The following is a 23,505-nucleotide window of genomic DNA, read 5'->3' as shown; positions in this document are numbered from 1 at the left end:
AATGCTACATAATGTTCTCAGCAAATGCCATTAGGTCTTTTTTTGTGTGCAAATGAATATAATCCAAAAATATGAATAATTGATGGCTCAGGAACAAAGAATACTGGGCTAGATTGGTGGAGAAGAAGAGAAAGAACTGATATATCTCAGCATGCCTGGGTGGGCTTGTCATAGGATGATGGAAGTTTATTTTTAGCTAAAGTTTCTCCAGAGAGTTCTTCACTGTTTTGATAAAGCTGGATAGCTATCATCAGAGCAGGGCCCTTTTCACCCAGGAAGTGATTAGATTGTGAACATTAGTATTTTCCATTTCTTTCTTAAAACTATTTCCCCTAAAGCTTTCTGATCTTTATCTAGCAGTTGCAGAACTCTGGACGAGTACTCAGCCATGACAAACCTATGGAGAGGGAAGGCCGAGCTGCCTAAGCTCCTTCTCGCTGGATGTTCCTCAGGGTCCTCTGTAGTCACCTGTTCTAGAGCTCAACCTCTTGTTACCAGTGCAGACGGTATATCCCCTCTGCCTTGGAGCCAGGTCGGGACAAGTAGAATTCACCCTTTTTGACCAGGTGTATAAAAGAGAAACACAGTATGGGCCAGTGCTGGGTTCAGCGTAAATTTCAGATTAAGAGTTAAAAGGTACCGGAGTGACCAAATTTATAATCCAGTAAAAATTCAATGATTATTGTAATTTAGTTACTTCTGAGGTGGGCGGGTACTCTGGGGTTGCCTGGAGGCTGCACACCAGGGTCTCCTTCGCCCTCTCCTTGTCAGCCTCTAGCTCTACACTGCCACCCCATGCCCCTGGCTAAGAGAGGGGCAAAGGCAGGGGAAGGGAGTGCAAAAGAGGAGGAGACTCAGTGCACTGTGGTAGCTTGGATTGTATTCTAGAACAGAACAAAGAGTAACAAAACCTGAATCAAGTCTAATTTAGTTAATGTATCAATGTTCGTTTCTTAGTTTTGACAAATGGCCATGTAAGATGTTAACAAAATTGGAATCTGGATGAAGAACATATGAGAACTCTGTCTTTGCAGGTTTTCTGTAAATCTAAAATTATTCCAAAATAAAAAGTTAATTGGAAAAAAAATAGGGAGAGCCAAGAAGGAAGGGGAGAAGGGGAGCAAGGGGCTGCGGTTTGGAAAGGTAGGTAGGCCCTGTGCCTGGGAGGGAGGTGGTAGAGCCCCTCAGGCTTCGGGCAGGAAGACCTGAGTCTGGCAGTCAGGCTGACTGGATTCCGATTTAGCTTTGTTGCACACAGGCTGTGAACAGGTTGCTTTGTGTCTTGGTGTCTTTTTGTCCCTGTCTGTAAGTGGGGAATACAGCATCTATTCTGCTCAGTGGGACTCTTGAAAGGCAGGATATGGTAAGGAAAAGACTCTGAGAAATAAAAATGCATACTCAGATTCCTAGTAAGATGCTTTTATTAGGAGTCTGAGCCGGGCCCTATGGTTGAAGGCAGCAGGGGTGTTTTGAGGTGGGGATGGGTAACTCCAGAGGGTGGGGACCACGGAGGATATCTATTCTGGGTGTTGTGGCCCCGGCAGGAGCTCTGCACTGTGCTTGCTGAAAGGCTCATTTTACTCCCCCTGCATTCTCCTTCCTGTTCCCCATTGAGCCAGACTTTTTCCCTTCCTCCCTTGTCCTCCACTTGCCTTTACAGAAACCACTGGTAAAGGACCGGGAAGCTGAGCTTCTGTACTTTGCTGACGTCTGCGCAGGCCCAGGTGGTTTCTCAGAGTACGTGCTGTGGAGGAAGAAGTGGCACGCGAAGGGCTTCGGAATGACTCTGAAGGGCCCTAATGACTTCAAACTGGAGGACTTCTACTCGGCCTCCAGTGAGCTCTTCGAACCCTACTATGGTAGGGACATAGAGGAGGAGGGTACTGGGGGCGATGAGAGACCATCCTCTGTGGGGACTCTAGGTCAGAGGCAGTTATCCACTGGGCATGTTTTCTTTACTGGGTCTCTCAGCCTGGGGTTTCCAGTCCATGTCGTGAAGGTCTTGGTTCCCTCTAGACTGTCTTTTTTTACCCCACGCTTGTAGGATGCAGGTTAAACACTGCACTAGACAAAACTCTCATCAAAACCATATTAAATCCTCTTTTCTTCTCTTGTGGTGACAGGAGATAATGAAACTGCCTGGTCTCCGGCTGAGAATCGGTAGAGTTATTAACAAATACAAACCCCATGCCCATCTCCGGCACCATGTACCGGGTGTGGGATGCACTGGGTAACAGACAGCTCAGCAGCCCCGCAACAGTCCCCTCCACTCTTTCTTGATTGCTGTGATTTGGCAGCAAATCCCAAGTTCTTTCGTAACAGTTCTTATTTAAAAAGTGATATTGGTTTCTAAATGTAGGTGCTTTAAACATAACTTCAGTCTTGAAGAGGAAGGCCCTCTGTTTCATTTGATGACTCTTAGCTGGACAACTCATTTTGAATTCTGCTTTATTACAGCAGGGCCCTGTTTTTGCCTCTTGGTCCATCACTGCAAGGCAGCTTTGCAGGATAGATCCTGCAGTGAATTGCTCCTTACAGGGCCTTTTCTCCTGGTCCTCAAGGAAAACCTGTGTTCACAGCCCCAGAGAGCTTGTGTCCCAGCTCCTGGGACGCACAGGGTGGATGAGCTAAATGTGACTCTTACGTCCTGCCAGGTGAGGGTGGGATCGATGGAGATGGAGATATTACCCGCCCGGAGAACATCACTGCTTTTCGGAATTTCGTCCTGGATAACACAGATCGCAAGGGTGTCCACTTTCTGATGGCCGATGGGGTAGGTGATATTCTCTCCATAGGGTGATGCTTTAGGGATTTATCACGTTAAAGGCTTGTTTTGTTTTATTTGGTCTTTTGCTGCCCCAGACGGTGGTGGTTCACTATTCAGATAGTAGGGATGTATGATGTATGTTTTTATTCTTTTTGCACATATTTTCAATGATTCCTTTGTCCATGTTGTAATGTTGTGGACATCTTTGCTTGGAGCAAGTGGATTCTTGGCTCACTTTCTCAGAGGCCTTGGTTGGCTGTGAGAGATGGTAGGGGAGAACCATGACCAAGATGGACCAGGCAAAACTGATGGGGAAGAACATTTCCATCATTTGTCACCTGGGTGCAGCTCCTGGTAGAGGCTGTCCTTACACCCCTAAGCCTCTGGATGGCTGACAGATGACTACATAACCAAAGGCAGCAGCTCGGGGGAACCCACAGGAGGCTCTGTCAGTGGTTGGGCTGAAGTGAATATTCAGGGAGCCTTGTTTTTTTGGGCAGCTGTTTGAGGTACAGAGGGCCTTCCGCTGTAGCTTCTTCACCTAGAAATCTGATGCTGCAGGTAGTCTTTTCTGCAGTGAGCCACCACTTACTCTAAGAGGAAGGACAGAGAATGTGGCAATTGCTCCAGGGTCACATGGCTAGAATTGAGAAGAGCCTCAGAGCTCCTTGGGTGGCTTCTCAAGCAGTAACCACATGGAAAGGTGAAGGAACGGGCAGGATGCCAGCATAGGATCTGAAGATGCCCTGGCTCACCAAAGCATTGTACACGGCAGGGAATAACAGAGACACAGGCTTGGGGGATAAAGAGGGAGGGGCTGCTCCCGCTGAGCAGATGTGGGGGCCTGATAGTGCTTGGGAGGCAGTTGGTGCCATGTGGCAGCCAGAGTGCAAACTCGAGGGTTGTCTCTCTGCTTAGGCAATGTAGACCGGTGACTTGGGCTTTTTTTTTTTTTTTTGATTGACTCTACAAATAGACATGCATTTTGAGAAACATTATAAATCTGGAGGACATTGCTAAATAATTTTGGATTCTGAGTCGTTTAGCTATTACCTTTGTAGGACTGAGTGAGGGAGACCTGGTCTGGCTGGAGCCAGCTGAACAGAGGTCAGCCTCCTTTACTTTTTAAAAAAATTACTGTGATAAAAAACACATACAGTGTACCATCTCAGCCATTTTTAAGTGTACAGTTCAGTAGTGCTAAGTATGTTCACATTTTTGTGAAACAGATTTCCCTGCTTTTTTCCTTTTTGTGAAATTGGAACTCTATAGCCGGTAAACAACAACTCTCCTCTCCTCCTTCCTCCAGCCGCTGGCCTCCTGTACTTCTGTGTGAGCTTGGCTCTCTGCTCCCTGCCAGCATCTCACAGGGAGGGAGACCACTCCAGGAATAGCAAGGCACATTCTTTGAACAGACATCCTGGCCAGAGACCCTGACAGCTGGAGGGAGAGGCTCCGTGGTCTTGAGACAGGAAGGGGGTTTTGGTCAGCAGAGAAAGAAAGATTACTGTGAGTGTCAGAGTAGTGCTAAGTTTTCTCCTGTCACCATACTAGGGCCTGTTCAGTGATCAGCACAGTGGCTGAGTAAGCCCAAGCAGAGTAGTCGCACCACTCCCTGGCTCTTGGACTGACCAGGGCGTTCTGTTTCCTATCTGGTAGTTGGCCTGTGACCAGCCAGTATTTTGCCTCTGTCCTCCCTTACTCTTCCCCTGGATTGCCGCATGGATTTTGCAAGTTTTTGGACCATCTCCTTGGAAAAATAGACTTGGTTCTATCCCCTGGGAGCGATGAAGCAGAAGAAAGGCACTGTTCTACTTGCGACGCCTGGGTCCTAGTGCTAGCTTCACCCAGGAGGCGCCTTGTGACCATGCCAAAATAATTGAAACGCTGAGCTCTGTGTCTATCAGTCAGATGGTGGAAGTCAATGAAAACACTTGAAGACATCTCAGTGAAGATGGGGTAGGGAAGAATGAAGTCCTCATCATGTCTCTTTCCCGCTCCGAGTCTTATCCTCTCATTTCAGGGTTTCTCAGTGGAGGGGCAGGAGAACCTGCAGGAGATCCTCAGCAAGCAGCTGCTGCTCTGTCAGTTCCTCATGGCGCTGTCTGTTGTCCGAACAGGTGACACTTCCTCAGCTGTCTGCACAGCCTAGGACTCATTAGAGGCCCTGTTGGGCAAGAGCATGTACAGGGCTTGGGAGTAAAACAAACAAAAAAACTGCTTATATCAGGTGACTCAATGAGGCTAAATGAGGAATTCAGGGAAGTAAGTGCTGTAAAATCCCCAAAGTCCCCTCTAAAGCTGAGTCTTCCCCTTAAATTGCCTCTTTTAATGGGCCCAGGTGGTGGGTTCTTGGCTTTGTCACACTTACTCTCTGAGATTACCTTACTGCCTCCTGGGATAGAACCCACTGACTGCTGTTGGTGTTTTTGCTCTAATCTAGGGGGTCACTTCATCTGTAAAACCTTTGACCTATTCACCCCATTTAGTGTGGGGCTCATCTACCTGCTCTACTGCTGCTTCGAACGAGTGTGTCTCTTTAAGCCGATCACCAGCCGTCCTGCCAACTCAGAGAGGTGAGGCCTTCCTCTCCGGTTTAATCAGACTAGTTGACTGCATGTTAGAACACCACATGCTGATGCACCTCTCTGGCATAACTACTCAAGCTACATTAAAACCCTGATTTTAAGGATATAGTTAGAGCCAGTAGGAGTTAGGATTTGGATCCTAATGGTTCTGTGGTATGCCACTTACAGCCTCTGCCTCCTTCTCCACAAGCCTTATTCTTCACACTTCGGTGGGGGATCCTTGGCTTGGTCCAGGAAGGAGAAGATGACCGGAAGAAGGGGCACCTTGAGGGACATGGGCTGGGCAAGGGCAAGGGGGCCGCCACCCAGAGGGCACTGTTGGCATCCCATTTGAGACACAGTATGCAGTGCTCCTGCATGATGTGAGAGAAGATGTGGCCAGTCTGAATTGCTACGTGGCTTGTTAAAAACACGGGTTTCTGGGCCCCATTCCTGTAGAGTCTATTAAGTCTATAATTGAACAGACTCCCTAGTGATGGTGATGCAGCCAGCCTGGCACAGGCCAGTTGGGAACCACTGCTACAGAGGGTAGAAATATAGCCCAACATAAAAAGGAAAGAATTGAACTGAGGTTTTGCAGCAGAGTCTGTGTGTGCTGTTCTTTGTGCATGGACTTAAGACTGTTTAGCTTTATGACTCAGCAAAGAACTGGGGAGGAGGAATGTGGGGGAGAAGCCCTTGCTCGGTGGACTGACAGGGTATCTTCTGCCAGGTATGTGGTATGCAAGGGCCTGAAGGTGGGCATAGATGACGTGCGGGATTACCTCTTCTCAGTTAATATTAAACTCAACCAGCTGCAGAACACTGATTCTGACGTCAACCTTGTGGTCCCCTTGGAGGTGATCAAGGGAGACCATGAATTTACTGACTACATGATACGATCCAACGAGAGGTAAGCAAACTGGGTGTTTTTTGCTGATGCCACTGGGGTATCAAGGAAGACCAGAGAACGAAGGACTGAATGACTAGCTCTTAGTATCACTTTGTCAATCCTAAAAAATTGGTAACTAGGATTGGTCTCCTTGTTCCAGGGCTCCTTGGACTTTGGGGACTCTCGTCCTACCCCCATGCCCTTCCCAAGGGTGGCCAGTGGGAACCTGGTTGGTACAGCCCTGCCCATGGGAGCCTGAGGATGATAGTGAAACCTGATAGATAGCCTTGTTCTGTGTCCCTGGAGGCAGGAGTAACTGCTCTTTAATTGCTTCTGTGAAAGGCTGTCATGGTTGTTGCCTTGTGAAGCTCCCTGTTGGAGACAGGAGATGGCTAGGAAGCAAGGATGCAGCATGCTTTGGAAGTTTCTGGTATTAAAGCTTTTTTGCCAGTTCGTGTATTCCCCAGACAGGTGATCTGAATGCGGTTTTGTTTTGTTTTGTTTTGTTTTGTTTTAAACCTTCTTTGATCCCCTCCTTCCCCCTTCTTGTTAGTGGTAATAATTTAAAGTAGTGACAGTGGTTCCGTTTTCTAAGTGGGCAAGCCTGAGAGAAAAGTTTTCTGAGGTACGTTGGAGAGTTGTATAGTAGTGAGTCAGTAGAAGTGCTTTCTCACAGGGCAAAACAGGTGTTGGAAAGGTCGTTTCTAAGTCACAGTCCCGACTCCCAGAGAAGTTTGAAGGTATAGGCCCTGGAGAATCACAGAAGAGGAAGTCTTTACCCATTTATCCATCATCCTACAGTATTTTAACTTTCCACAGTACTGCCACATAAGCGCTCTCATCTTGATGGGAGGTACCAAGGTGGAGCAGATACTGAGCTTCAGCATGCTGTCCTGAACCGGTCTAGAGTCAGCAAAACCAGGGCTTTGTAACATTTCCATTGTATGGACTTCTTTTGCTGAACTGTGTTGCCATCTGCTATGAGTGTGTATGGATGCATGGCAGAGCTGGACTTCTCAGGGAAGCCTGGGTGGCTCAGTCAGTTAAGCGTCTGCCTTCAGCTGAGGTCCTGGGATCGGGCCCTACGTCGGGCTCCCTTCTCAGTGGGGAGTCTGCTTTTCTCTCTCCCCCTGCCCCTCCACCCCGCTCATGTTCTCTCTCTCGCTCACTCTCAAATAAATAATCTTAAAAAAAAAAAAAAAAGAACTGGACTTCTCAGTGTTTCCAATAGTGCAGTGTTTAAGCAATCCTGTATCAAATCCATTTTCTTTCTTTGCTTAAAAAGATTGATGTATAATTCCATAATTGAAATGCAGATCTTATGTGTCATATTGACAAATGCATATATCCACGTAACCTATGTTTCTATTAAGATTAAAAAAAAATTACTGTAACCTCAGAAAATTTCTTTGTGTCCATCCAGTCAATCCTGAAGTAACCACTCTTACTTTTATCATCCTGGATTAGTTTTACTTGTTCTAGAACTTTGTATAAGTGGAATCATACATAGACACTTTTGTGTCAGTTTTTTTTCTCCTTACCATAGTGTTTTTGAAATTCTTTCATGTGGTGTTTGTTCCTTTTTATTGCTGAGTAGTATTCCATTGTATGGACATACCAAATTTATTCTTCTGTTGACGGACACTTGATATTTCTGGTTTAGGGCTGTTATGAGTAAAGCTGCTAAAACATTTTGTGCAGGGCTTTTGATGGACAAATGTTTTCATTTCTCTTAGATGAATAGCCAAGAACAGAAATTCTAGGTCATAAGTTAGATGTGTTATTTAACTTTTTAATAATGCCATACGGTTTTCTAAAGTGCTTATACCAGTTTATACACCCTCCAGCAGAGTGTGAGAATTCTGATTGTTGTACATCTTTGCCAGCATTTGGTATTGTTAGTTTTTTTCATTTTAGCCATTCTGGTGGGGGTGTAGTGTTCTACCACTGTGATTTTATTTTTTTATATATATTTTTTTAAATTGAATATTGTATTAGTTTCATGTGTATAACGTAGTGATTCAGTATTTATATACATATATGAAACGGTCACTACAATAAGTCTAGTTACCATTTGTCACCATCCAAAGTTGTTACAGTATTATTAACTATATTCCTTAATGCTGTACATTATATTCCCGTGTCTTATTTATTTAACTGGAAGATTGTACCTCTTAATTCCCTTCACCTATTTTGTCCATTCCCCACTCCTTCCCTTCTGGCAACCATCAGTTTGTTCTCTATATCTGTAAGTCTTTTTCTGTTTTGTTTTTATTTGTTCATTTGTTTTTTCAATTCCACATATAAGTGAAGTCACATGGTTTTTGTCTTTCTGTGTCTGATTTATTTCGCATAGCATAATAGCCTCTAAGTCCATCCATATTGTTACAGATGGTAAGATTTCATTCTTTTTTCATGGCCAAGTAATATTCCATCATATATATTTATCTTCTTTATCCATTCATCTGTTGATGGACATTTAGCTTGCTTCCATATTTTGGCTTTTATAAATAATAGTGTGATGAACCTCGGGGGCACATAGGTCTTTTCAAATTAGTGTTTTGTTTTCTTTGAATAAATACCTAGAAGTAGAATTGCTGGACTGTGGTAGTAGTTCTATATTTTTAATTTTTTGAGAAAACTCTATACTGTTTTCCATAGTGGGTGCACCAATTTATATTCCAACACTGCACAAGTATTCCCTTTTTCTTCACATCCTCACTAGCACGTGTTACTACTTTTCTTTTTGATAATAGTCCTTCTGTGAGGTGGTATCATTTGTGGTTTTGATTTGCATTTCTGTGATAACTAATGATGTTGAACCTCTTTTCATGTGTTTACTGGCTGTTTGTATATTTCTTTTATGATGTGTCTCTTCAAGTCTTTAGATCATTTAAAAATTGATTTGTCTTTTTATTAAATTGTAGGAACTCTTTCTATATGTTGAATACAATTCTGGTTTCAAATATGTGTGTTGTGAATATTTTGTCCTAATGTGTGACATACCTATTCATTTTCTTAATGGTATCTTTTGATAAGCAGAAGTTTAAAAATTTTTTAATCATTTTTTATTGTGGTTAAGTATACATAAAATAAAGTTTACCATTTTGACCCTTTTTAAAATGTATAATTCAGTGGCATTAAATATAGTCATTCACATTGTTGTAGAATCATCATCACTGTATATTTCCAGAATGTTTTAATCATCCAAAACAGAAACTCTAGCTATTAAACAATAACTCATTTCCCCCGCCCCAAGCCCCTGGTAATCTCTATTATACTTTCTAGTTCTATGAATTTGCCTATTCTAGGTACCTCATATAAGTGGAATCATACAATATTTCTTTTTTGTCTGGCTTATTTCACTTAGCATGTTTTCAGGATTCATCATGTTGTAGCATGTGTCAGAATTTCAGTCCTTTCAGGGCCAAATAATATATTCCATCTGTATATACCACATTTTGTTTATCCATTCATCTGTTTTTGGACATTTGGATTGTCCCCACACTTTAGCTATTGTGAATGATACTTCTCTGAATATTGGTGTGCAGGTAATTGAGCCCCTGCTTTCAGTTCTTTTCTGTATATACCAAAAAGTCGAATTGTTGGATCATGTAATAATTCTGCTTAAATGGTGTCACTGCTGAAGAACTGCCATACTATTTTTTATAGCACCAGCCCCATTTCATATTCCCACCAGTAATGCTCCAGGGTTCCAATTTCTCCACATCCTCATCAGCACCTGTTATTGTCTCTCTTTTTTTTTGTTTTTTGGATAATAGCCATCCTAATGGGTGTGAAATGGTATCTCACTATAGTTTTGGATTGCATTTCCCTAATAACTAATGATATTGTACATTTTTTTTTTAAAGATTTTATTTATTTATTTGATAAGAGAGAGAGCACAAGTAGGCAGAGCTGGCAGGCAGAGGGAGAGAAGAAGCAGGCTCCCCGCTGAGCAGGGAGCCCGATGCGGACTCAATCACAGGACCCTGGGATCATGACCTGAGCCGAAGGCAGATGCTTAACCGACTGAGCCACCAAGTGCCCCGTACATATTTTTATATGGGGCTGTTTGTGTATCTTTGGAGGAATGTCTGTTCTAGTCCTTTGCCTATTTTTAAATTGGTTTGTTTTTCATTGTTGAATTGTATTTATATATTCTGGATATTAATCTCTCATCAGATACATGATTTGAAAATATTTTTTCTCATTCTTTGCTCTTTTTTCCCTATATTGATTATGTCCTTCAGTATACAGTTTTTAATTTGATTAGTTCAATTTATTTTTTCTTTTATTGCTTATGCTTTTGATGTAATATTCAGTAAATCATTATTGAATCCAACATCATGAAGCTTTTTGCTATGTTTTCTTCTAAGAGTTTTATAGTTTTAGCTTTTATATTTAGGTCTTTGATCCATTTTTAGTTAATTTTTGTAGATGTAAGGGTCCCACTTCATTCTTTTGCATGTAGATATCTAGTTCCCCAACCCACTTGTTGAAATGACTGTTCTTTCCTCTTGGAATGGTCCTGGTACCCTTGTTGAAAATCATTTGATCATATATTTCTGGCTCTTTATTCTGTTCCATTGGTCTGTATGTCTGTCTTTATGCCAGTACCACAGTTTTGATTACTCTAGCTTTGTAGCAAGTTTTGAAATGAGGAGGTGTGAGACCTTCAATTTGTTTTTCTTTTTCAAGATTGTTTTGGCTGTGGGGTCCCTTGAAATTGCATGAGAATTTTAGGATGGGTTTTTCTGTTTTTGCAAAAATTGCCATTGGGATTTCGATAGGGATTGCATTGCATCTGTAGATTGCTTTGGGTAGTATTGTCATGTTAACAATATTGAGTCTTCCAGTCCATGATCACAGGATGTCTTTCCATTCATTTATGTCTTTTTCCATTTTTGTCAGCAGTATTTTCTGGCTTTTCATGTACAAGTCTTACACTTCTTTGATGTAACTTATTCCTAAGTATTTTATTCTTTTTGACACTATTGTAAATGGAGTTGTTTTCTTAATCCTTTTCAGATTGTTCATTATTAGTGTATAGAAATGACTGGTTTTTGTGTGTTGATTTTTGTATCCTGCAAGTTAGCCAAATCTGCCTATTAGTTATGATAGTTTTTGGTGGAATCTTAGGGTTTTTTGCATAAAAGGCTGTGAACTGAGATAATTTTACTTACTTTTCTTTCAGTTTGGATGCCTAGAATTTTTAAATTTTGATGATGAAATCTAATTTATCAGTTTTTTCTTTTGTTTGTGATTTGATTTTTTTTCCCTAAACAGTCTTGGCCTAAAGTCATGAAAATATTTTCCTGTTTTCATCTCGAAGTTTCATTCATTTAGGTCTGTAGTCCACCTGAAAGTAATTTTTGCATGTGGTATGATGGTAGGGGTCGAAGTTCTTTTTTTACCTTAAAGATACTCCATTCTAGCACCATTTGTTAAAAATACCTTCTTTTTTCCATTTAATTGCTTTGGCACTCTTGTTGAAAATTATTTGTATATGTGTGATTGATTATATCTAGAGCACTCTGTTCTGTTCTATCAATCTGTTTGTCTGTCCTTTGCCATATTTTCTTGATGACTGTACCTTGAAACAAGTTACCTTGAGGTCAGGTAGTGTATGTTCTCCAGCATTGATCTTCTTTTTCAAGACTGTTAGCTAGTCTAGGTTTTTTTTTGGAAGTTCTGTGTAATTTTAGAATCAGTTTGTCAATTCCTACGAAAAGCCTGCTGGAGTTTTGATGGAGATTACATTGAATTTATGAATCACTTTGGCGAGAATTGACATCTTAACAAAATTGCATCTTCCCATCCATAAATAAAAAAATGGCCATTTAGTTTCTTTAATGTCTCTCAGCAGAATTTTATAGTTTTCAGTATAGAAGTCTTACACATCTTTTCTAAATTTATCCCCAAGAATTTTGTGCATTTGGATGTAATGTAAGTAGTACGTTTAAAATTTCATTTTCTGGTTCATTGCTAGTATGTGGAAATACAATTGATTTTTGTATACTGACTGTGTATCCTGTGAGAATGTTTAATTTACTTATTGGTTCTATGAATTTGACTATTTCATATACCTTATATAATTGGAATCATGTGGTATATGTCTTTCTTTGTCTGGTTTATTTTGCTTAGCATTATGTCCCCAATGTTCATTCATGTTGTCTCGTGTTGCTTAATTTCTTTTTTTTTTAAAGTCAGGATAATATTCCATTGTATGTAAAGGAGTGCCTTGTTGGCTCAGTCGGTAGAGTATGTGACTCTTGATCTTGGAGTTGTGAGTTTGAGCCCTGCATGTAGTGTGGAGTTTACTTAAGATAAAAAATTTGAAAAAATACTCCATCATATGTATATTACCACATTTTCTTTATTCATCTGTCAGTGGACATTTAGGTTGTTTCTACATCTTGACTATTGTGCATAGTGCTGCAGTGAACATGGGGATGCTGCTATCTTTTCAAGATCCTGATTTCAGTTCTTTTGGATAAATACCCACAAGGGGAATTGCTTGATCATATAGTAGCTCTGTTTTTTTTTTCCTTGTCTTATTGCACTGACTAATTCCTCCAGTTTGATGTTGAATTGAAGTGATAAAAGCAGACAGCCATGCCTTATTGTTGATTTTAAGTGTAAAGTGTTTAATAAGTATGGTGTTGGTAGGTTTTTTTAGAGTCCTTTATCAGGTTGGCAGAGTTTTATTCTATTTTGAGTTCCTTTAGAGTTTTTATCATGAATGGATGTTTCTGTCAAATACTTTTTCTGTATCTATAGAAATTATTATGTTATTTTTCTTTATTCCATTAATACAGTGAGTTACATTGAGTGATTTTCAAATGGTAAACAAATCTTGCGTTTTTGGATATGGTTTGACTATGTGCATCACTTTTATATATTGCTGTATTTGATTTACTAATATTTTATTAAGTTGAGTCTGTGTTCATGAGGTATATTAGTCTCTAAATCTGTATTCTGTTATTCTTAATGAATTGAACTTTTATCATTATGAAATATTCTTCTTTACCTCTAGTAATACTCTTTGTCTTGAAATCTACCTGGTCTGGTATTAATATAGCCACATCAGCTTTCTTTTGCTTAGTATTTGTTTGGTTTGTCTTTTTATGTTATTTTATCTTCAACCTGTCTTTGTCTTTGTAAATAACATATGCTTGGGTCTTACCTTCTTATCCAGTGTGACAGTCTCTGCCTTTTAATTAGAGTGTTTAGTACAGTTACATGGAATGTAATTATCAATATGTTTGGGTTTAAATCCTCTATCTTCGTGGTTTGATTTCTGTTTATCCTGTCTTCTTTTTGTTTCTCTGTTCCTTCCTTTCTGGGGGGGGAAAGTTTGTGTTTTTTAAAAGTCCTTTATATCTCCTTGGGTTTTTTCTTTTTTATACCTTTTGTGTTATGTTTTCACTGTTTTGGAGATTACGATATGCATCTTTAATTCATCATGGTTTACCTTCAAAGAGTATTCTACTTCATGAACAATGTAAGAACCTTACCATAGTAAATATGCATTTACTTGCATATGCGTGTTCTTATTTCATTAAACCCTACTTTACCTTGCTGTTATTTTAATTTTAAACTATAAAGTCCATATTGTCTTTTAAAGAGATTTAAAGGTACACATGCCTGTACAGGCATATCTCAGAGATACTGCGGGTTTGGTTCTAGACCACCTCAATAAGGTGAATATTGCAATACAGCAAGACATTAATTTTTTTGTTTCTCAGTGCATATAAATTTATGTTTACATTATACTGTAGTCTGTTAAGTGTGCAATAGCATGTACAAAAAGCAATATACAAATCTTAATTTAAAAATACGTTATTGCTAAATATGATAAGCATTGTCTGCACTTTCAGCGAGTTGTAATCTTTTTGCTGGTATAGGATCTTGCCTCAGTGCTGATAGCTGCTGACAGATCAGGGTGGTGGTTACTGAGGGTTGGGGTGGCTGTGGCAATTTCTTAAAATAAGACAACAATTTTCTAAAAATAAGACATTTGCCACATTGAATGACTCTTCCTTCATGAACAGTTTGTCTGTGGCATGCAGTGTTGTTTGATAACATTTTACCAACCGAGCCTCTTTCAAAATTGGGAGTCAGTCCTCTCAGACCCTACCACTGCCTTATCAACTAAGTTTATGTAATATCCCAAACCCTTTGTTGTCATCTCAACAATCTTCACAGGGAGTAGATTCCTGCTCAAGAACTACTTTCTTGGCTTATCCATAAGAAGCAGCTCCTCATCTTTTAAAGTTTTATAGCAATTCAGTCTCATCTTCAGGCTCCAAAGTTCGCTGATTGCACATCACCATAACAAATACAAAAATAATAATAAAAAGTTTGAAATATTGTGAGAATTACCAAAATGTGACATGGAGACATGACAGAGCAAATGCTGTTGGGAAAGTGGCACCAATAGATCTGCTTGACACAGGGTTGCCACAAACCTGCCATTTGTAAAAAAAAAAAAAAAAAGCATCTGTGAAGTACGGTCATGTGAAGCGCAATAAAATGAGGCATGCCTGTGTTTGTACATTTAATTTTTTTTTTAAAGGTCCTTGATACTGACTAGCCTATTTACCTGTTCTGGTGTTCTTCATTCCTTCTTGCAGAGCCACGTTTCCATTTGGAATCATTTCCCTCTTGCCCAAAGAATCTCTTTTAGCCTATTTTTGTTGGGCAAGTGTTGCTGGAGTAATTCCTTCAGCCTTTGTCTTTTGAAAATATATTTATTTCCCTTTCATCTTTGAAGGATATATTCATTGGATATAGAATTCGAGGTTGACTATGTTTCTATTTCAGGACTTGAAAGATAATGTTCCATTGTTCTCTGCCTTCCTTGTTTATGATGAGACGTCAATCATTATTCTTACTGTTTTTATGCATGTTGTGTGTCCTGTTTCCTCTGACTGCTTTAAGATTTTCCCTTTATCTTTGTTTTCAGCATCTTGACTGCGATGTGTTTATATATGGTTTTCTTTGTATTGATTCTGCTTGGGATTCTCTGACATTGGATCTGTGGATTGATTTCATTTATCAGTTTGGGAAAATTCTTGGCTATTATCTTGTCAGTATTTTGTCCTAGTCTTTTTTCTGCTTCTGAGACTCTACTTATTCATGTTAAACTGTTTGCTATTGTGCTGTAGAGCTTCAGTGCTGGTGTGTTTTTTCACTTTTTTTCCTCTATGTTTCAGTCCCCAGGTTCACAGATTCTTCTGCTGTTTTCAGTCTTCTGTTAAGCCCATCAAAGTCATTCTTCATCTCTAATATTATATATTTCTAGAATCTTTGGGGGGTTTTTTTGTTTTTTGTTTTTTAAAGATTTTATTTATTTATTTGAGAGTGAGAGCACATGGGAGGGGGAAGGGTCAGAGGGAGAAGCAGACTCCCTGCCAAGCAGGGAGCCCGATGCGGGACTCGATCCAGGGACTCCAGGATCATGACCTGAGCCGAAGGCAGTCGCTTAACCAACTGAGCCACCGAGGTGCCCCATAGAATCTTTGGTTTTTAGAAGTGTGGTTTCTACATCTCTGCTGAAATTCTCTATTTTGCATGCACATTGTACATCTTTTCTGCTAGATCCTTTAACATGTTTTTCAGTTAGGGCCCCTGTCTGATTAATTCCAACATTCGGACCATCTTCTGGATCTTGTGCTGTTGGATTGTTTTCTCTCTTGCTAGTTGCTCACATTTTCTTGCTTTATCACATGTCACATACTTTTTTATTTAATGCCAGACATTGTGTGTAAAAGAACATTGGGGATTAAAGTAGAAAGGGCAGCTGTTAGTATAGGGTTTAGTCTGCAGTTGAACTGGGTCTGGATTTTGTTGTTGCTTTATATAGAATTAGTTCACTACTGCTTTCAGATTTGTAAGGATGGGATCAGAACCTTTTAGCAGGACCTGGGAGCTGAGTGTCTGGAGGGTTTGACTCAATTCTGCTTTATTGTAAGCAGGCCCCATGTAACTGTACCTTGGGGTGTGGTCAAGGGAGTTCTCTTTCAGGACTCTAGCCCTTCTCCCCCAAATATAGATAGCACTGCTCTGGCTGAACTTCTCTTTTTTGATGTCTTTTGGCTGTCTTTTTTGGTAATCCTTCTGAAATTAAATCTTTTTTCCCCCCTGCCTCTCTAGCCACTGTAGTCTGCAGATCAAAGCTCTGGCCAAAATCCATGCCTTTGTTCAAGACACGTAAGTGTTGCCCACTCCCCAGAATTCACCTGCTTCAAGGAAAGATCTTTTTATTTTGCTCTAAGCTCTTTGTTTATTTCATTTCAACAAATGTTTTAAAACATCTCCTCTTTTATCTTCTACTCTGCTGTGGTCTGTGAAGCATGCCAGAAAAGTATATGGCATGAACCTGGCCTTCAAAGACGTTGTGTTTGTGTTTGGGCAGAGAAGAGTGACCCAGGCAAAGGATACAGGCAGAGTTATTAGCAGCGCATCAGAGGCTGTAGAGCGGCACAGTATGAACAGAATACATAATGTTCAGGGGGCGTGGAGTAAAGAGTGATCAAAAGAGGGGAGATAGGACTGGTCAAGGAAAACCAGCCATCTGGTAGGGGGCGAGCATAAACAGAGTCAGCTTTCTGGGACATAGTGACATCCACTGGGATGGACTTAATGTGGCCTGTCTCAGCACAGGAGGAGCCAGAACATGCTGATGGGTATTTGAGAGAAGGCTGTGTGGGGAATTCTGGCATCCAGGGTGATCAGGAGGGTAGTCTCCCTTCCATTTGTGGTGGGAAGGGGAGGTCACCCCGTTTTGTGTACCTCTGAGCTCCCATCTTCAAGGGGCAGAGCCGTGTGAGTCTTGTTATCATCCTGAGCTGATGGCAGTGTGGCCTCAGTGTGTGCACACACGTTTACTCATGTGGGCTTCCTCTCTCTGGGGTTCTGAGGGGTTCACCTCTTGGAGGTTTTAATCACTGTTGGCTTCATTTTCTCAGGACCCTGAGTGAGCCTCGGCAGGCAGAGATCCGGAAAGAGTGCCTTCGACTTTGGGGGGTGAGCATCTCCCCAGCCCCTTGTTGCTCCAGGGCAGGGAGGCTGTAGAGAAGAATGGATTGACCAACCCTGTCACCTTAGGGTCTCCTCTCATGTGAACACGTCTGCCTATCCTCATGGTGTTCCAGAGCCGGCCGGCTCAGCATCATCAGGAGTTACCTTTTTGGCCCTTTCACTGTCCATGTGGTCCCGCAGTTGGTTCAGAAAGGACAAGGGTGGTGGGTGACCAGGCTTCATTTTGCTGCTGGGGCTCTGTACAGCAACACTGCCCACAGAGAGCCCCAGAGAGAGGGAAGTGGCCTTTGTGGTGTGCAACCCCAGGGCCCGAAGTGGGACAGTGACTGGATTACCCACCCCCATCTCCTGCGTTAGGTGCCATTCCCTCTTCCCCCATCTGGACCTGTCCCCTCACCTGCATATGCTCACACACAGCCTTTGTGGAAAGTGCATTTGAAAATCAAAGCTCGTTGCTGTCTCCTTTCAGATCCCAGACCAGGCTCGAGTTGCTCCTTCTTCCTCAGACCCCAAATCTAAGTTCTTTGAGCTAATCCAGGTAAGTTTGGTATCTGGGGAAAATAAAAAGTTAGAAAGGCCGAACTTTAGATGTGGAAGGTATTGCTGAGATCCCCCAGATGCCTGGCCTCCAGAGGGCTTGTGCAGGCACCTCCTGGGCTCTGAGGGACTAGGCTGAGGCCACCATAGGTGGGAGCCTTTGGTGTAGGGTGTTGAGTTCCCCAAAAGCCCATCGGGTTGCCTGAAGATTCTTGTCCTGAGATGTGATGTGCTCAGCATTCCCACTCGCCCGAAGGGTGGGGTTGGCTACCACTCCCTGGCAAGTTCAGGGTCGCATGAAATTTGCCTGCAGGGGAGACAGTGAAGTGTGGGATGATCTCAGGCAGGGGAGCTGGGCAGAGGCCAAGAGGGGCTGTCGGGGGCTCCACAGTGGGGCTGGCCTAACCCTAGATTCCCTGTTCTGTTTCTGGTGAGCTGGTCCTTGGAATTCTTCTGCCCTGTTTTTTTCTACCACCTGACTTCCAGCTTTTCTCTGGGCTTATTTAAATCTGGCTCAGATCATGGGCCATTGTGCTGGTTTTGTGGGGTCAAGGACTGGAGAATGTGGTTCAAGATGACCTCGAAAGAGTAGCACATGTACATTTTTCTAAATGGGGTGGAGAGGTCACTTAACTGCTCTCAAACCAACTACTGATGAGTCCTCGCCTTCAGTTTTATTGAAGGGGTGCCTTTTATATTCAGGTGACATTTCCTTATGGCTCTGGTAAATTGATCTGTACTCAGGGACTCTGTGTTCTTTCCCTTCCCAGCCTGTCCTAATAGGTCCTAAAGGAACACTCCAAGCAGATGGAATTAGATCCCAGTTAGCGCATGGTTAGGTAGAGCAGGGGGGCGGGGGGGCATGTTTCAGAGAGCCAGTGCTGCCTGTCCCTCGCTTCTCCCAGCCTGCCCCCACCCCCATACAGGCACCCCTCCTGAGCGCCTGTCCGTTCCCCCAACCCAGCCGTGTTTTCTCTGACCCGGGGCTGCAGGGCACTGAGATTGACATCTTCAGTTATAAGCCCACACTGCTCACCTCCAAAACCCTGGAGAAGATCCGCCCAGTGCTCGACTACCGCTGCATGGTGTCTGGCAGCGAGCAGAAGTTCCTCATTGGCCTGGGGGTAAGTCTGCCACTGGCTTCCCATCTAGTAGTTGAGGCGTAGAACCTTGGTCTAGGTCTGTGGGAGTCTGGACAGCTGCTTGCCACAGTTGGTGCATGTTCTCTTGGCACCAAGGAGCTGGGGCTTTGACCCCAGGGAAGGTATTTCTTAAAGCTTCACTTCCTTTCTTCCTCTGAGTTAGCCAAGTGTCATTCATCCATTCAGTTTTTAATTTATTCACACATTTGCTTACTCTGTGCATTGCTAAAGGGAACACTGCTTCTTTTCTTGTGATACTAAGCTTCCTAGGCTAGCAGGATGGCCAGCAGGCTAATGTGGCTTGAATCCATGCAGCCAGTTCTTTGCAACACCATCCCTTGTCATCCTGTCTTGCTCCGGAGCCCTTGGAGTCTAAGATAAGGGAAAGCCTTGTCAATTTTTTTTTTCTTTTTTCTTTGCGAGAGAGAGAGGGCGTGTGTGCGAGCAAAGGGGGAAGAGGGGGAGGGAGAGAGAATCCTAAGCAGGCTCCACACCCGGGACTGAGCCCAACGGTCTCACGGCCCTGAGCCGAAACTGAGAGTTGGATGCTTAACTGACTGAGCCCCCCAGGCGCCCCAAGCCTTGGCAATTCTGTATCTTAAAGTCATCATTACTCTTTCTTTCCACTCTGCTTTGTATCTCTGTGTAACTTTATCTCTGCTCCCTCACTTATTTTGTGTTCTCTCACACTTGATCTTTTTCTCTTTTTACTTTCTGCCCCCACCCCCACTCCTACCAACTCACTGGACCCTTCTGTAAGCTCACCTCAGAGATACATACACCAAGCTTGATCTTTCCTGATGGCCACTCATCGTGTGTGGACTTAGGCCTTTTGAATGGTGCCCTGGGCCTGTTCCCTCCCACCAGGACCACCAGATCCCTATTGCTGAAGTATAACTGGCTAATCTCTCCTGGACATTTTCTTCTGACATTTCCCAGCCCCATCAGCTTTTAGCTGCCAACTAAAAGCCCTTTTGAGAACTGAGGCTCTCACCCCTCGATCTCCATACCTGCCTGATGGGGCCCTTTCTCTCTGCCCACAGAAGTCTCAGATTTACACATGGGATGGCCGCCAGTCAGACCGTTGGGTCAAGCTGGACCTGAAGACAGAGCTACCCCGGGATACTCTGCTGTCTGTGGAGATCGTCCATGAGCTGAAAGGGGAGGTCAGAGGTGGTTCCGCTCACGTGTTCTGGCCCTGCCAGCTAAGCTTTATAGCTAAGCTCCCCACTGAGTTAACTGGATTATGTTGTATATGGTGCTTCACAGGGCCCAGGGCTGGGGAAAGGCTTTGTAATGATTCCTCCTCCTCGAGTAGTTGCTCTAAACCATGATATGTTCAGGTAGGAAGGACCATAGTCCCCATGTGTGTAAGAGGGGATCTCGGTCATCTCTGGGCAGCGAGGGCCCTAGTGGGCCTGCTGGGTAGTTTTTAGCTGCTGATTTTGTTTTTACCAGGGATCCCTGTGCGTTGGCCATTATAGCCATACACACGACTTTCAGAACGGTTAGTGGGGACAGTTGACAAGATTGGGAAGCTAGGCTCCGGCTGGAGCACCATGGCGGCTGCCTCTCCCTGGGTTCCAGGGGGCTTGTCACCCAAAGCTTCAGATCTCTGCCTGCTCAGAAGTCTGGGCCAGTGTGGTGCTGAGGATGAACTGGGAAGGTGGGGCAAGAGAAGTATCCTGTGTTTGGAGTCCTTCCCTTCTCCGGCTGTAGGTAGAATGGAGGCCAGCACACCATGGTGGGCAGCGTGGGCCCCAGGCCAGGGCCTGGCAGGTGGGCAGTGTACTTGTCCTTCTAGGGGAAGGCCCAGCGGAAGATTAGTGCCATCCACATCCTCGATGTCCTCGTGCTGAACGGCAGCGACGTGCGGGAGCAGCACTTTAACCAGCGGTTTGACCTGGGCCCTGGGTAGGGAGGGCGGGGTAGGCCAGGGCAACTCTGTGGCAGCAGCCCCTGGGGCTCGGCCCCTCACCTAGGCCTTCCTTGCCTAAGATAGCCTTAGTTTCCCTTTCCCACCCATTGGCTGGTTCCAGGGGCAGGGAGAGGAATTAATATCGGCACTGCAGAGTGTGCTAGGGCGTGGGCCTTGATGGCCATGGATACCAGCACATTCCATTTTGCCACAGCTGTTCAGATCAGAAGTGGTGTTTGTGTTAAGGTTGAGCAAGACAATAACCTTACAGAGAGAGGAAGGGTCTCTAAAGAACATGCCTTAAGCATGGGTGGTCCCATTTCAGTCAGTTCATCTGGATCCCTCTTGATTGTGGATGGACGCCTGATCAGTTGGGGGGAGGGGACAAAAAGGAGGGACATCTGACACTGCTGTGTTGCTGCCGTCACTCCTAAGGCGGTTCTGTGGGGTGTGCTGTGGTATCAGTGGTTGGGGTGAGCGGACACGTACACTAAAGACGATACTTGAGGTTGTAGTGGAGGGAACTGGGCAACACCTCGACGCACGCTTCGGGAAAGCCTCCCAGGACAGAGCAAACGGGGTGTCAGAATCCAGAGAGAGGGCGGGCCTGCAAAGGACGGCAGTGGAGAAGGGCGGGGTGGGCTGCCCGCGGGTGCTGGGGGTGCTGGGGGTGCTGGGGGTGGGAGCTGCGCGCCTGCCAGTGCTCCTTCACGGCTGCCGTGGAAAGGCGCTGGGGGCAGGGGTGCTAGTCGAGGCGTCTTTGCTTGCCTCTGAGAGCCTCTGTTTGAACTGTAGAATTCAGCTTGCTGAGAAATTTGTGAAAGCTGTTTCCAAGCCCAGTCGGCCTGACATGAATCCCATCAGGTGAGCACATGGTCTCCACCCCCCCCCCACCCCGTTCCCCATTGCTGCTCGGTGGCCAGTGCCAGCTTCCTGTCCTGTGGGGGATGGGAGAGCTCAGTAGAGGGGACCCGGCAAGGCTGGCTTTAGATAAGACTGCCCTTGGTGAGTGTGAATTGTTGGGGAGGGAGTTGCTAGAATAGGGGTCTCCACCCCAGCGTCTCTCCCCTTCCTGCTCGTCCCAGTGGGCCAATATCCAGGGGAGAGATTCATTCCTAGTGGTTGAGGTGGCCCCGTCTAAGATGCACGTGCTCCTGAGGGTGCTCACACACCTTGTGAATCACATGCTTTCGCTCGAATGTCATTAGCATATCACCTGGCCTTTGCATTTTTTTTTCAGGTAAGAAAAGGGTGCTAAGGGAATGGGAGTTTTTGAACACGAAGAAGAGAAAGTTTGTTGCCATGTTAGGTGGTGTGAAAGTTCTAGGCCCCCAAGGGAGCGGGGGTGGATGAGGGCAGTCAGGGAGCCGACAGATGGAGAACAGACTCTCCAGGCTGCGCCCGGGTCCGAGGTTATTACCTTTGGGGCTTCATGTGACTAGAGACTGAGGTATCTGTTCACACTTTATGTAAAATCCCGTCTGCCAGGTCCTGAGGGCCACCTTCCAGGGACCCTCCCTGTGTTGCTGGTGGTCTGGTTGCTGGGGTCCCTGGGGACCTTACCCAGTAGCAGTTCCAAAGACGTATTCAAGGGCCCCCAGAGGTGGGGGAGCCCTGCGCCCTGGGTAGGGGGTCCCCCTGCCCCCTATGGTAAAAGCCTTGTTAGAACTGCTTGGAAGTAACTCTGCTACAGAAGCCCTGAAATCCACGGCGACAGACCTGGGCATGAGCGTTGACCTTGGTCCTTCTGCTCATGGCGATGAGGGAGATGACCTGGGGTGGGAATGATGGCAGAGACAGCTTCATCTGCCCGACCTTGCCCTCTCGGCCCTTCTTCCATAACCATGGTTGTGCTCCCCAGTTGCCCTGGGGCAGGCCCAGGGTGGTGTTTGGTAGCTCTGAGCTTGGGGCATGTCTGTGAGGGACGGCAGTGAGCCAGGCTGGGGGCCCTCCTTCTGGTGGGTCGGGGGTACAGGGGCCCGAAGCAGAGGACAGGCACCGCCTCCTGCCTCCCAGCTGCTTCCGGACAGGACTGTCCACCCCAGCCCCTAGGAAGCCTTTGTCCTCTGTCTGTCCCTCTGCACACAGGGTGAAGGAGGTGTACAGGCTGGAGGAGATGGAGAAGATTTTTGTCAGGTGAGTGACTCTGCCTTAGCTCAGGATTTGGGAGGAGTCGGGGTGGGGGGGTGCAGCAGTGTTCTTTTTTGCAGCGATGGGTTGGGGGGAGGCCCTGGCAGGCTGCCTGTGAGCCCACTGCTGCAGCTGGGAGCCCCCGGGCCGAGAGCTGACTCAGCAGCCTGGCGGGAGGGGAGCAGGGCGGGTGCGCGGCAGGCCGAAGTACGGGCTCATCGATGCTGTGACAGCTCCGATTGTCCCTGGGAGGGGCAAAGCAGCAGGCCGCTGGGGACGCTCTAAATCCCAGCTCCCGGCGCTGACGGAGATTCAGCCTGGAGGGGCGCAGAGGGCAGAGCTGCTTCCTTGTAGCCTTAGTGCTGTGTGGGGTGCTGCAATCTGTGGGCCTCGTCCTGGGGTGTGCGCCCACCGTGGCCGCAGCTGGGCCAGGTCTGCGGGGGCTCGGGTTAACTCTTTAGTGGCCACTGTAATGCCTTTGGTGGTGGACTGAAGGCCCAATG

The 23,505-nt window shown here is 44.8% G+C and overlaps 1 protein-coding gene across 3 annotated transcripts in view; it reads left to right on the top strand.

The window, feature by feature from the left end:
* CMTR1 (cap methyltransferase 1) overlaps window positions 1–23,505 on the top strand; it is a 48,083-nt gene that overhangs the window by 21,176 nt on the left and 3,402 nt on the right. For 2 of the 3 annotated variants that reach the window (XM_028120486.2, XM_028120488.2), the window contains exons 9-21: window positions 1,661–1,859; window positions 2,655–2,773; window positions 4,791–4,887; window positions 5,211–5,343; window positions 6,068–6,247; window positions 16,388–16,444; window positions 17,203–17,260; window positions 17,745–17,813; window positions 18,805–18,936; window positions 19,998–20,120; window positions 20,759–20,868; window positions 21,668–21,736; window positions 22,961–23,008. In XM_028120486.2, the coding sequence (XP_027976287.1) occupies window positions 1,661–1,859; window positions 2,655–2,773; window positions 4,791–4,887; window positions 5,211–5,343; window positions 6,068–6,247; window positions 16,388–16,444; window positions 17,203–17,260; window positions 17,745–17,813; window positions 18,805–18,936; window positions 19,998–20,120; window positions 20,759–20,868; window positions 21,668–21,736; window positions 22,961–23,008 (1,394 nt within the window). The remainder of the gene's footprint in view (window positions 1–1,660; window positions 1,860–2,654; window positions 2,774–4,790; window positions 4,888–5,210; window positions 5,344–6,067; window positions 6,248–16,387; window positions 16,445–17,202; window positions 17,261–17,744; window positions 17,814–18,804; window positions 18,937–19,997; window positions 20,121–20,758; window positions 20,869–21,667; window positions 21,737–22,960; window positions 23,009–23,505) is intronic. The other variant, XM_028120487.1, reaches the window with a different exon arrangement.

This window comes from Eumetopias jubatus, unplaced genomic scaffold (assembly GCF_037043125.1).
Source record: "Eumetopias jubatus isolate StellerSeaLion01/CBP00866 unplaced genomic scaffold, mEumJub1_p1.0 scaffold_6, whole genome shotgun sequence".
In the NCBI taxonomy this organism is placed as follows: Eukaryota; Metazoa; Chordata; class Mammalia; order Carnivora; family Otariidae; genus Eumetopias; species Eumetopias jubatus.
This window is presented reverse-complemented; position numbering and strand designations above follow the sequence as displayed.